A 14993-nucleotide genomic window follows, 5' to 3' on the forward strand; every position below is an offset into this window, starting at 1 on the left:
CAGGAGAAAAAGGCAGATCAATCTGACACCCTTGCTTCTCTTATGTTGTCTAATGAAACATCTCCATCACTGAGAGTTTTGTGGAAGAAAAACTTGCTTTGATTCATGGGAACTTCAAAGGGGATATAAAAAAGGTGGACCTTTTAAACAAGACCCTGATAATGACAGAGATAAACAAATGCATTGCTTGAAATTAAGCAACCACGATTAATATCCTTTACCTTATTTTCATACTCACATATCTGCTGGAACCATCGTAGTCACATCTCTCAATTTTGCCAAGGCTTCCATCTGAAAAGTAGAGCTTCTCTGCGTTGTGGTCAATAGTCAGTCCATTGGGCGTCAGGATATCAGAACCAATGATGACCCTCATGTTGTTGCCTGCTAAGGTGGATCTCATGATGCTGGGTCTCTGCTCGTTCCAGTTGGTCCAAAACATCAGGCTAACATGTGAGAGGGACAACCAAACATGTAATTACTAGTGAGCAGTCTTCATTTACAATTCAAGCATGGCTTCATCTTAATGTATAGATGTCACCAGAGACTGTCTCCGTCTCCCAAAAGACGCACTACTTCACCTTAGTACTTCTATGAATTCACACCACCTGGGCAAGAACCACAAAGTACGTGCAGTCTATAATTAAATCAGGGAGCAGGAATGATGGCTTTTTAAAATAGCTGCTACACCAGGAAACTCTCTGCCATGCTGGCATAACAAACCCTAATGGACAGGGAAATGTTTCTCCCCTGAATTAATTGCTGGGGGTTTATGCAGTTGTTTCAGTCAGTTATCAACATGTTGCCAAGACCTCCGTGGCCCGTCATCGGTTTCCCCCTTTTTGCCCTGAAGGAGCTCATCACCGATAAAGCGGAGCTCAGTTTCTCTTTGATACAACGGATTAGCATCACACATCGTGAGATAGAGGTCATTTATTCATATTCCCTTGTGTGAGGACTTCTAAGAATATGAAAAAACACAGATGACAGCAACGGAGTAAATAAATGAAAGATGTATATCTTAGTTTATATGGGTTTGCAAGATGGATGGTTTTTAAATCCACAGAGATGCAGATAAACCGTGAAAAAAAAAAGAGGTGGATATGTTTGAAATTGTATAAAAAAACCTTTTCAGCTCCTGGGTTCTCACTTCATGCTATGATGAAGTCATGGAAGTCCTCTCTAGTGTGGTAATAACAAGTGTGGTTCCGGTCAGAAGTCACAACCAGGGACTGCAAATGAATCACTTGAGTTTGAATTCTAATTATCAGACAGTGCTGCTGGGGTGGGATATAGTGTCACATTGCCAACCAAGGATATAGTCTGAGGTCAAGAAATGAATTTAGTAATAAAGTGCAAAAGAGGGAGCAATATACTACTCACTCTTGTCAGACTGCTCGCAGAAACATTTTTATAATCATGAATATGCAAGTGTTACATGAGAACAGGATGTGACAGGAAGACTGAGGTGTTATCTTTTGAACATCAGACATCACCCTTTCTGAGAGATTTCTTTTTTTTTTTACTGGCACACGAAAGCAACTGTTAAATCAGGTATTCACAAAGCTATGAGTACAGCTCGCAACAGATAAAAACACTTACACCTGAAGTGTGAACATGCAAACCACAACACATTCCATATCCCAGACCTATTGCTATAAAGTTTGTCTCTGAATAAATCTAGGCTATGAGGTTGCCAAAATGATTGAAAGCAAATATAATCACATTGACAGCAAATGCTGTACATACAAGTCTTGTTACATACAAGCATGCACATGAATATGATTTATTCTAGTTTAAACCCTGGCATCAACCTTCCGTATTGAGGGTAAATTATCAAAGGCTTTCTAGAAAGTTCTGAGAGCAATGTGTATCCCCAAACGTTACTGTATCTTTGGGAGAAAGAAAGACCTGACTCATTGAATGACATCATTCTGTTATGCGTCTTCTGGACCATAAAGATAATAATGAAGATCAAAAGCGATGTAGAATATAGTGTTATCAGCATAGGAAAAGCAAATACTTGAAGTGGTAAATAACAGAGAGTAGCTGGACACAAAATATGTAGAATTACGTGCCACTAGGTGTCTGATACCGATGCACAATGCATTCAACAAACTCCAATGTAAAAACCGCCCACGTAACTGAACATAGTATAAAGAGCGAGATAGTCCACACAGGGTGGGCGGAAGAGGTGTTGGGTCAAACAACTGTGGATTTGATGCCTTAACTTAACTTCCTGTGAAGACGTAAATTTATTTTGAAAAGACACTGCATGTAGCGAGTGGAAACTGGCACTCCCACGTCCACAACTAACGCTAGAGGGGTACCTTGAGCCTTATAGTTTGAAGCTGGGCCACTGACCAAGAGTTGTTATTTGACAAGAGGGGACAGGGAATCTGTTGGGCATGATGTAATTTACATCCATGCCTGTCAAATTCTTTTCTATTTGTCATAATTAGCATATAAATTCTTGAGTTATTGCCAAAAACTTGTTTCTTTTTGAGGTAACAGTGATCTTTGACCATTACATGTGAACTAGATCAACCTTGAGTGCATGTGGACGTTTGTGATGTTTGTTTTTGTTACTTAGAAGAGCTACTGACTTTTGACACTCATCCAGGGCCAGGACATGCGGATGGTCTTCCTCCGAGAGAGTGACCACGGCCTGTCGACTGAAGGCACCGACTCGCTTCTGGTCCACAGTTTGTCTGGTGATGGTTGAAGTAGTGGAGCTGGTCCAGTACAACGTGTCCCAGGCTCGGTGGTAGGCCAGGCCCTCGACTGAACCCACATCTAAAATAACAGACACAGAAGACCTCTGCTCAGGTTCCACACAAAGTAAATGAATTCAGACACCACATCTTGCATGGTTTCATGAAAACTCATGTTTAAAGCTGCATTTGATAAATGTTGAACATATATCTGTCTCATCAGTCTAGATAACAAGTAATGGCTGTAACAAAGTGTACTACATCCTTTGTAAGTAAAGAATGAAAGTTGTTAACAAAACACATACGATTATTTCTGTTTTATGAATGTGTGTTCCTGAGGAGCACATATTGATCATGTTGTGGGGCCTTAGGGTAATACAATTAACCCAAATTAAAACATTTAAGTTATCTGCCACTTGCATCTGGGGCCATTAAACTGCAAAGTTCCCCCATTGCAGATTTAGGTAAAATATAGACTTTGCTTGTAACAGATGGCAGGTTCAGATTGTGTTAGAACCGGTATTATGTGTCCTCGTGATTGACAGGGAGATGACTTCATATCTCATTACAGACAGCTATTTGTTGACGCAACAGTCACTCAGCAACTGAATATGTTTTCACTGCGAACCAATTTCCTAAACAGAGAATATGATTAGGTGCTCGCAGCCTCCCAGGTCGGGTGCAATAATGTGACTGACGGAGGAGACCCTCAGAGAGAGAGTGATCACAGACAGAACACCCGGCCATATCGTTTGATCATGGACACTAGATGTTGTATTTTGTGGCTATGGTTTCATAAATGACCGTTTGAATGTGATTGATTGTGCAATATTAATACAATATTGCACAAGCATCAATTAATAACTGCAGTAATACTGTGTCACTGAGTTTTCATGTACTGGTGTAAATGAATACGACTACTGCTTCCCATGGACCAATTTATGGTATTCGTGGAAGCCTCTGATTAATGAATTGTTTCCATTATGCTCTGGGAGACTACAATTATGAAAACGTTTTTTTTTGGGGAAAAAACTGTAAGCAGCAAAACAAATGTTGCAAAAAGAAAAATGTCTAACCAGTACAACAACAACAACAACAACAACACAAATGCCCTGCTGAGTACAATAGAATGTTGAAAGAATCATATAAAATCAGTTGAACGAAGCATTCAATTTCCCTGGAAAGAGGAAATGTGATTCTTAATTACCTTACTTACCCTGATAGAGCCTATTTATTAAAATGCAATAAAGACATGCTAAGCCACTGGCCCCTAAGGTCAGATATAACAGAGTGGTTTCTCAGGGCTTCGGAACCTCACTTGCATGAATCGGGTTCTGTTTGTGTGTGAAATGGCATCTGTAAATGCAGCCCCTGATTAGCCTTAATGGTGAACATTTGGCCAATTCCAGAGATGTGTCCCCTTATCTAAAACCCATAAACGGTGCTCTAGAATACTTAAGACACAACCTGAGTCAGCCGATCACTGATTAATAGTTTGCAATAAAAGGTGTCTGGCAGTTTGGAGTTCCTCACAAATTGTTGGCCCGGGCGAGGGAGTAATTAATGGGGCACATGGAGTTTAATTCGGGAAATATGGATGATTAACATCTTCACCTTCCCTCAAAGACGTGATGCAGGCAGAATCTTTTTGAGGAAAACAGAAGAGATCTTGCTTTTACATACAGTGCAGGGGAAGCTGCATAACATCAAATAAGCTAATTTGACAACAAGGAAGATCGTGGTATCCTAAACCAGTTTTATGCAATTTAAACCAATGTTGTCCTTCCCTTATATAAACTACATGGGTTTGTTTTTACATGTATTCAAGCCTTTAAATTGTACAGTGTACTCAAATGAATTCTTTGCACCACTTTGATTTAGCGTCTCGCAAATGCGGGAGTGTGAAGGACACTCACAGATCCCGCCGAGGGTTCTTATTAACGCTCGTTCATTTCTGGAAGGTAAATAAGTAAGCAGAAAGCTCTCTCGGCAGGGTGCGCGAGTGGGAAAACTGCCAGTTTCCCAGTGTGAAGGGTGGGTGGGACGGTGCTTAGCTCTGCTCCAAGTGGAAACTTCACAGAGGATGCTAGCCGAGCATAACAGAGGGTTTCGCTGTTCATCTGACTCCAGTCAAGCTTATCAAGACAGGACTGACTGGGATTTAGTGAAAGAATAGAGAAGGATCGGTTCCATCATTCAATCTGTGACAGTCAGTAAGCAGAAACCTTTCAAACATAGGTATTATACCCCACTGATAGAGTATTAAATGGTCTTTTCTGTGCTGGGGGCAAAAAAGGAGCAGCAGAGAAGTGAGTATGTCAACATAAATGCTACGATATTGATGATAATGCTATGCTACCTACGTACATGCTATCAATAATATGTGAATAATGTGCCGCATATGATTGTAACATAAATCAATATGACACCACCTACAGCGTTGATGTAATGAGAGCAGCACATCACAATAGCAACAGCTGCAGTCAAATGGCAGTGTCTGTACTAGATCTGCTCGGCAACAGTGCCACTGTGCACTGCAGAAGCATGTTGGCAGCAAGCTCAGCCCAATACACAATCCAGGTAGTTACACATACAGTAAGCCTCGAGTACAATTTACATGCTTAAAGTGCACATGTTACGTCGCAACTCAAAACTTCAGAGGGCCATATTGATTAAAATTGGTAATATACTTGTGCAGTCCAACCTTGCATCCAAGCCACTGGTAACACTGTAGCATAAGACGTTATTATCAGTGGTGGGGATGTTGTACATGCAAAAACACTTTGGGATTGGAGAATACTTACTTTCTGCAATGATAGATCTCCCCGTCCAGTCATCGTTAATCATCTGGATGTTTCCGAAATGGACGTCACTGAAAAAGATGCGGTTGGTCCGAGCCGTCTTCTGACTGTAGTCAAAGGCCAGGGCGATGACATTCTTGAAAAAAGCAGGATTTTCAAAAGGCTGGACAGGTGAGTTGAGGTCATTCTCATCAGAAAGGTGGATGCTTTTCAGTATGGTCCTCTCAGAGAAGAGCAGATAACCTTCATAGCGCTCACAGGCAAAGCCGTCCTCTGCCAAGCGACCATGGGCGCAGGAGCAAGTCCGGCGACCGCTACCCAGGTGGAAGCACAGCTGCTGGCAGCCTCCGTTGCTCCTGGCACATGGGTTTGTGCCTTCAAAACACAAACAATTGCTCAATTATTGATTTGTTTCAGTTGCTGCCCCCTTGCAAGCATCTTTAAATTGTATGTGACTGTACATCACATATGAGAACCATTGTAGCGGTGCAGCAGCCGCACATTAAAAGTCCTAAAACACTAGGTCTAGTGAAAGACTGCAATAGTAAGCGACATCGTGTAAATCTAGACTTGTAAATTGAATCCTTTACCTTTTTCTCTGCCTCTATTGAAGACTGTCACATCCTTCAAATTGACTCCCAGACCACTCCTCACGGTCACAGCCTCACTGGTGTCAGTCTTGAAGGCACGTCGGATTGAACCGTTGGAGTGAGCCCTGAAGTACACCAACACATGAATCACGCATACTGTACTCTGACTTTTCACGAGGTACGAGTTAATGACGAAGTCAGATACATACAAAGACTGATCATTCATTTGAAAATGTTAAAGCACAATCAAAGACTGCTGTCCCCCAGTCCTGACATACAATTCAAGTTGTTGATGATCAAAACACAATAAAGCTAACAGCTTCTTTCCGTTGTGGGCCTTGTGATAGGGGGGGGGGGATGGGGAGAGAAAGAGATAATTGATCTTCAAGTCATGCAAGAGAGGTTAAAAAACATGCAAAACAGACAAACAAACAAAAGAGACACGCAATTAATTATTTAAAAACCATTTGTTTGACCAATAGTTTGAAACCTGTCTCAGTCTGTTCTCTAAATAACTGAAGGTGTATGAAAATGTATAAAGCGACCAATTCCATAAAAAGAAAATGCGGCTTCATCAAATGTAACTTTGCGTTTGAATTTACACAGGGCGAGGAAAGATTCTCCCTCGATGATGACCGTGAATTCTACCGAGAGTATTTATTTAAGAAACTAGGCTGTGACCGTCACGGTGAGGAACTGCTGATCTTAATATCTTCCGAAACCTTTGAAAGGAAGGGTTTTTGTCAGGTTAGTATTGTGGGTTTTGCAGGGCACTGCATGTGTGCGCATTTATGAAAATAATAAATTACCTGTCAGACCAGTAGATGTAAGAACCAAACACGGCCACTGAGAACAGGTCTACGTTGGCCACTGACAGTACAATCTCCCGGCTCTCCCCCGTCTCAAGGTTGATCCTCTCGATCTTATCCGTGCGAGCGTCGCACCAGTATAATGTATTTTCCTGGAAGGTAATTTTAAATTGCATATTACAAACCGAACCTCTTAGTCAAAGTCCTATTTTAGCCACAAAAGAGATGAGGTAGGGGGTACAATATTCAGTAGCAGCACAATGGAGGGGGGAGAAGCTTGGTGATTGTGTTTTTTGCATCTGTGTGCATCTGTACCTCGTAGTCTATGGAAATTCCATTGGGCCACATGATGCCTGAGTTGACTAAGGTAACCTGGTCCGAACCGTCCAGACGGGAGCGGCCGATGCAGGGGTTCTGGCCCCATTCAGTCCAGAAGAGATACCTGGCGAGCAGAGTAGTATCAATGTTCCTTTAAATTGATTAGCTCAGCGGTGTGACAAACATTTCAAATGGGGTAGATGATTTAAAATTGAACAACAAAGAGCCTCTCTATTTGCATGACTGCCAACACACTGAAACCAATATATGTGATCGGTAAACAGTGTCGGTCTGCCAATATATCGGTTGGACTTTACAGCAAATAATGCACTCAAATAGGTAAAACACAGACATGACAACACAAAGACATGGCCTACCCCTTCTGTGGATGTACAGCGATGGCCCTAGGTTGATCAAGGCCTTCAGATATGACCACTGAGCGGTATGCACCATTGAGGCGAGAGATTTCTATTAGATTGAAACCATGGTCCGTCCAATACAGGTTTCCTGTGTAGAAAAAAAAGCAATAGCCTGGTGTAAATGCAGCAGTGGTACATGAGAAGGTCCCCTTGTGAACTTACACATAAACTATGAATAACTAATCCCGCACACGCATTTGCCCTGTGAATTATACCCAACACCGTCACTAAAGCTTGGTGTGTTTTAGCATTTCAAAACAAATGTACCAAGTTAAAACTACCGCAACAGTACAACAAAATAGGATAATTAAATGTGGACTCTTAAATATCAGATCTTTGTCATCTAAAGCTCTACTAGTAAATGAGCTAATATCAGATAATCATATTGATTTATTTTGTCTTACTGAAACCTGGCTGAGTAATGAGGAATATGTCAGCCTAAATGAATCAACTCCTCCAAGTCATATCAATACTCACATTCCTCGAGGCGCCGGCCGAGGAGGTGGAGTAGCAGCCATCTTTGACTCTAGCCTATTATTAAACCCTAAACCTGAACTAGACTATAACTCATTTGAAAGCTTGGTTCTTAGTCTTTCACACCCAACCTGGAAAACAATACAGCCAGTTATATTTGTTATAGTGTACCGGGCCCCAGGTCCGTATTCGGAATTTTTTCAGTTTTTATCAAGTCTAGTCCTTAAAACAGATAAAGTAATTATTGTAGGTGACTTTAATATTCATGTGGATGTCGAGAACAATAGCCTCAGTACTGCATTTATTTCATTATTAGATTCGATTGGTTTCTGTCAGAATGTACAGAAACCCACTCACTGTTTTAACCACACTCTCGACCTGGTTCTGACTTATGGCATTAACATGGAAGATGTAATTGTCTATCCACAGAACCCTCTTCTATCGGACCATTATCTAACAACTAATTCTTACTAACGGAGTGTACACCGTTAAGCAAGAGTTACTACACTAGATGTCTATCTGATGGTGCCGTAGCTCAATTTAAAGAAGTGATTCCGTCTGTATTTAACTCGATACCATGCTTCGATGTGACAGAGGACTCCTGTGCTAACTTTAGTCCGACCCAGATTGATCATCTTGTCGACAGTGCTACAAGCTCACTGAGAAGGACACTAGACTCTATTGCTCCTTTAAAAAAGAAGTTGGTAAAACAAAGGAGGTTCGCTCCATGGTATAACCCTGAAACCCACAAATTAAAGCAAACATCGCGAAAACTTGAAAGAACATGGCGTTCCACTAACTTGGAAGAATCTCGGTTACTCTGGCGAGACAGTCTTAAGACATATAAGAAGGCCCTCCGTAATGCCAGAGCAGCTTATTACTCATCGTTAATAGAGAAAAATAAGAACAACCCCAGGTTCCTCTTCAGCACTGTAGCCAGGCTGACAGAGAGTCACAGCTCTGTTGTGCCGAGTATCCCTATAGACCTCAGTAGCAATGACTTCATGAACTTCTTCAATGATAAAATTATAATTATTAGAGAGAACATTAATAATCTCCTGCCCTCGACCGATCTTTCCACAAATAGAGTAACCTTAGAAACAGCTGTAAACCCTGATATATGTTTAGATGGCTTTACTCCCATTGACCTTGACAAACTGACTTCAACAATTTTTACATCTAAACCTTCCACCTGTCTCTTAGACCCTATACCGACTAGGCTGCTTAAAGAAGTGCTACCATTAATTAGCACAACTTTATTAGATATCATCAACCTGTCTTTAGTAACAGGTCATGTACCACAGTCCTTTAAAGTAGCTGTGATTAAACCTCTTCTTAAGAAGCCCACTCTGGATCCAGAGGTGTTGGCCAACTATAGACCGATCTCGAACCTTCCCTTCCTCTCTAAGATCCTTGAGAAAGCAGTTGCAAATCAGTTGTGTGACTTTCTGTGTAACAATAGTTTATTTGAGGATTTTCAGTCAGGATTTAGAAAGCATCATAGCACAGAGACAGCTCTGGTAAACATAACTAATGACCTTCTAATCGCATCAGACAAAGGACTCGTCTCTGTTCTTGTCCTGTTAGACCTTAGTGCTGCGTTCGACACTATAGACCACTACATCCTATCTATCGGATCAATCTCAGTTTGTTTATGTAAATGATGAAGCCTCGATGAAGACCAACATCAGTTATGGAGTTCCACAAGGTTCTGTGCTTGGACCATTCTTGTTCACCTTATATATGCTTCCTTTAGGCAATATTATCAGAAAACACTCTATAACCTTTCATTGTTATGCAGATGATACTCAATTATATATATCGATCAAACCAGACGAAACCAACCAGCTTGCTAAACTGCAAGCGTGTCTTAAGGACATAAAAACCTGGATGACCTGCAACTTCCTGATGTTAAACTCAGACAAAACTGAAGTTATTCTACTAGGCCCAGAACACCTCCGAAATCAGTTCTCTATTGATATAGTTTCTCTAGATGGCATTGCGCTGGCATCCAGCAGCACCGTCAAGAATCTTGGAGTTACCTTTGATCAGGATTTGTCTTTCAACTCTCAGATAAAACTTATTTCTAGGACTGCCTTTTTTCACCCACGTAATATTTCAAAAATCAGGCACATCCTATCTCAAAGCGATGCAGAGAAATGAGTTCATGCATTTGTTACCTCTAGACTAGATTATTGCAATTCCTTATTTTCAGGCTGCTCTAATAAGTCTCTTAAATCTCTCCAGCTGATCCAGAATGCTGAAGCTCGTGTACTAACAAGAACTAAGAGGAGAGATCATATTACTCCTGTATTAGCTTCTCTGCACTGGCTCCCTGTAAAATCTAGAACATAATTTAAAATCCTTTTACTCACCTACAAAGCCCGAATTGGTCAGGCTCCATCATATCTTAAAGAGCTTATAGTACCATACTGCCCTACTAGAGAGCTGCGATCCAGTGATTCAGGGTTACTTGTGGTTCCTAGAGTCTTAAAAAGTAGGATGGGAGCCAGAGCCTTCAGTTATCAAGCTCCTCTTCTGTGGAACCAGCTTCCCGTTTCAGTCCGGGGGGCAGACACACTCACCACATTTAAGAGTAGGCTTAAGACTTTCCTCTTTGATAGTGCTTATAGTTAGGGCTGGCTCTGGCTTGCCTTGGACCGGCCCATGGACAAACTGGTAGAGGCAAAAACTACAGGGGGACTTCCTACACTGAGCACCTCTCTCCTCCTCTTCTTCACCTCCGTCTGTATGCATTGATGTCCCATTAATGCTCATTACTAACTTTACTTCTTCCCCGGAGTATTTGTGCTTTCTCGCCTCACAGGATGACCGCAGTTTTATCTGGACACTGGTTCTTCAACCAGCCATGGCCCTGCTGACACCTACTACGATCTTCATTGTTAACATTATTAATCCTATTACCGATACCATTAATGCACAGTACTGATTTTGTCTCTTCCCCGGAGTCCTTGTGCTTCCTCTCCTCACAGGTTTCCATGGAGCATGGTTTCATCTGGACCCTGGTCCTTCCTCCTACCATGGCCCTGCTGACTCCAACTGCTAATATCACTTTTATTATTACTCACATTACTATTTCATATTACCGAATAATGCACATTATTGACCTGCTTCTTCACCAGAGTCTCTGTGCTTTCTCGCCTCACAGGTTCCTGTGTATCCGGGTTTACCTGGACCAGGTGTTGCCTCCTGTCGTGGTTGTGTCATACATTGAATGTGCTGTAATTACATTGAATGTGTTGTAATTCACTGTCCTGTTCTACACATGACATCATTGCACTTCTGTCCATCCGGGGAGAGGGATCCCTCCTCTATTGCTCTCCCACAGGTTTCTTCCTCTTTCCTCCCCGTTAAAGGGTTTTTTTGGGGAGTTTTTCCTGTTCTGATGTGAGGGTTCCGGGACAAGAGGATGTCAAATGTGTACATATTGTAAAGCCCTCTGAGGCTAATTTGTAATTTGTGATTTTGGGCTGTACAAAAATAAATTGAATTGAATTGAATTGAATAAAGTGAGAATCTTCACCAATCGATACCAACTTGACAGCCTACAGTAATAAACTCCCAGTGCCCGGGGAGTAATGACACTAACCAGCGATCCAGTCAACAGCGATGCCTTCCACCCGGCTGATGCCGGTAGTAATGATGTCTTCCCTCCAGGTCTGATCACGTTTGGCCCGGGATATTCTGTTCAGACCCATGTCAGTCCAGTACACCGTGTCATTTCCTGCAAAACATACAATAGAGTTAATTACAAGAGAAAATGGGATGAATGAATGCGGTTGCCACAAGAAAAGTATTTATGCCCTCAAACAAAGCAGCTCATGAAACTGCATTTTATTGCCGCACGGTCCATTTCACCAAATGTTGTGTGGGACTATAAAGTATGATGGCAAAAATACCCACGTAGTTCATCCACAGCTCTTTGTTGACATACAGTGGCTGAACAGCAAAGGCAATTGTCGGCTACATTTTTACAGGGCAGTTTATAGCTTCATGCAAAACATGGTGTTGGTAAAACTGTTATCGACCCTTTCTGATTCTACAGCCTCATTGCAAAGGCACATACAATAGCATGTCATGTATTTATGATGCAGTCTTCAAGTGCATCTCCATGCATGCCTGTCAGTTTGGCTCTGTACAGGTTGTTAGGAGGTTAGGTGGTTTAACATGTTTATTTGCACTTTCTTGTTGCTGGTGCCTTCCCACGCTCTTAACACAAAGCACAGATACGACAGAATAGAGCTGCGGGGCTTTCATCTGTTCTGCTCTGGCAGCCCGGCTTCTGTAATGACGAGTCAATGATGTACGTGAGCTATCAGCTACTGCTCTTGGATGGGCTTAGTAATCCATGGCAGAGAAAAAGGTCGACATAGAAAGTCTCAGTCGAGTAAAGTCCAGTACTTATACATGTTTATATAATTACAGTGGGCTTGTACACACCTTGAAATTGTTTTATAGAGACTACCATACATTTCTGTCATCAACTATCGTTCATTATTTATGTTCCTTGCGGTTGAGATCATCAATACCTACCACTGAATAAACTTCTGTTAATGGATTTTTAATTTTTGTGGATTGCATTGAAAAAAAACAAAAAACAATGTCCCAGTACCTCAATGTTCTGGTACTGTTTCTGGTACTGTCCCTTTATTAGATAGTAGTCTGTAGTAAATTATTCATTGTATAGTAGTGACAGCGTAGGCATGTTGGACTCTGACTCTGCCACAGTCAGTCAGTTGCGAAGATATTATATTTCCTCGACCTACAGCTACATTCAAATTTTCTCCTCTCATTTTTTGCAAACCTACACGGGAAATTAATTGAAAACATGTGGAATCACCCAAGCGTGCATTTTTTATCTGGTGCCTATTTTCTAAAAATAATTGTTACACATCCTTGGTATATGAAACCTTGTGTGTGTGTGTGTGTGTGTGTGCGTGTGCAGTTTGTTTGTTTCCTACATAGCTTTTGTTATCATGCTTCAGTGGCAACCAATTATACATATGGAACGCTACCGGCCTATAGTATATTCATAGCATTTGCTGGAGTAATACATCTATCATTTCTATCATATGTATATCATGTGAAAGGAAGCAGGGATGTAACAAATGACATCACGAGCTACTCTGTTCATGTTTTGCAATGCCCTGGTTTACGGAACCTTCATTTGATACAATATCTTGGGAATTGCTTTGTATTAGGATTGTGAGTGAACAGTAATACATACTGAGGTTTCTATGTACCGGTAATGTGATTTTTTTACTCTTTCATCTACGCTGCACTTTCACGAGCCCATAGACCATTATTCATAAGGTTTGAGCCTATTATAACAAAATCCTTTCCCTCCGCCTTGTTTTAAGATTGAGAAGGAACGATTTGGACTGTAGGATATTAAGGAGGGAAAGAGCGGCATGTTGTGTAATATAATGTAATTTAGTAACTTCAGTTACATTTAACTAGTTACTTAAGTATTGCTACGTATATATATATATATATATATATATAAATATATATATATATATATATATATATATGTATATAAATATATATATATATATATATATATATATATATATATATATATATATATATATATATATATATATATATATATATATATACACACTCGGCCACAGTCAGTCAGTTGGGAAAATATATCTCAGATATATCTGCTGACTTATATGCAATATCAAAATTCCCCTTGTGTGTTGCATGATACCATACCTGCGTGAAAGTCAACTCCCACAGCAAACAGTGTTCCTGTAATGGGCATAAGAGCTTCACTGTTGTCATTTGGGTCAAGCGCGATTCCCCGGATTCCCTCATGGATGGAATACATCAGAAATGAGTCAACACCTAAAGAATGACAATTGAGCTATTATTCCCGAAACAATGGTGTTAAAGCATTGTGAACAATGAATGCACTATGCTTTATGTATAGATCAATCACATGCACTCATCATTCTCATTTAGAGTCATCAATGCAGTAGATTTCAAAGATGTATGTCGATAAAATGCTAATACAGGCAACTCTTCAGCACATCGTTTGGGGAACGTACCCTCGCAAGACATGCGGTCGCTACGCAAGTTGTAGCCAACAGTGCAGGAACAGCTACGGCCGTTCTCGGAAGTGGGGAAGCAGAGCTGTGAGCATCCTCCGTTGTTGATCTGGCACTGGTTTCTTCCTGAATGTTAAGCACAACCAGCAACAGGCAAGATATCAGGCACCATAAATAGGTGCTTGAGGGTAGTGTGTGTGTGTGTTTCTGTGTCTTTATCAGTGTGTTGGTAACGTGAGCATGCTTACCTTTCTGACCATCCCTGTCGTACACTTTCATATGAACCACGCCGCTCGTCTTGTTTCTCAGGATCACAGGGTTCCGTCCGTCTCTCTTGGTAACCGTTCCCATCTGTGCCGATTCGTCATCCGCCCACCAGAGCTTCCCGCCTGAAACAATCAATGTCATTTGGAGATATTGATGTAAAAATATATATATTTGGCCACAGACTGCAATGCAAGGGAAAAGTGTACATTTTGCTTCAGGTAGTACCTCATCATTACTGTATGTCGTCTTTACTGTATGCACATTACGTTCAATTCTAACAAACATTCAAAAACACCACAGCACAAACAAATACCAATTCCATGTTGCTCTTATGCCAGAAAGCCTATTTATTAATTGAGGCGTTCTCTGATCTGATTTGAGATCAACGACTGGAATACCCTGTTCCGCGCTCTGTCCACTTGCTGATGATGATCCATGTAACCCGAAAGGTTTCAGACCAACAAAGACACATCCATGCGCTTCATCAATTTGGCTGCCTGACCATTATAGCACAATTGTAATTT

At 41.1% G+C, this 14993-nt stretch overlaps 1 protein-coding gene across 1 annotated transcript in view; it reads right to left on the reverse strand.

Annotated features, from left to right (window-relative positions):
* lrp1bb (low density lipoprotein receptor-related protein 1Bb) overlaps positions 1 to 14993 on the reverse strand; it is a gene marked incomplete at its 5' end in the record, with an annotated part of 216928 nt that overhangs the window by 56392 nt on the left and 145543 nt on the right. Inside the window, 11 exons of the mRNA XM_079277460.1 lie at positions 239 to 443; positions 2604 to 2793; positions 5516 to 5887; positions 6103 to 6227; positions 6912 to 7063; positions 7227 to 7353; positions 7607 to 7736; positions 11733 to 11867; positions 13868 to 13999; positions 14203 to 14328; positions 14451 to 14591. Of these exons, the coding sequence (XP_079133586.1) occupies positions 239 to 443; positions 2604 to 2793; positions 5516 to 5887; positions 6103 to 6227; positions 6912 to 7063; positions 7227 to 7353; positions 7607 to 7736; positions 11733 to 11867; positions 13868 to 13999; positions 14203 to 14328; positions 14451 to 14591 (1835 nt within the window). The remainder of the gene's footprint in view (positions 1 to 238; positions 444 to 2603; positions 2794 to 5515; positions 5888 to 6102; positions 6228 to 6911; positions 7064 to 7226; positions 7354 to 7606; positions 7737 to 11732; positions 11868 to 13867; positions 14000 to 14202; positions 14329 to 14450; positions 14592 to 14993) is intronic.

This window comes from Melanostigma gelatinosum (genome assembly GCF_949748355.1).
Source record: "Melanostigma gelatinosum genome assembly, chromosome: 10".
Taxonomy (NCBI): Eukaryota; Metazoa; Chordata; class Actinopteri; order Perciformes; family Zoarcidae; genus Melanostigma; species Melanostigma gelatinosum.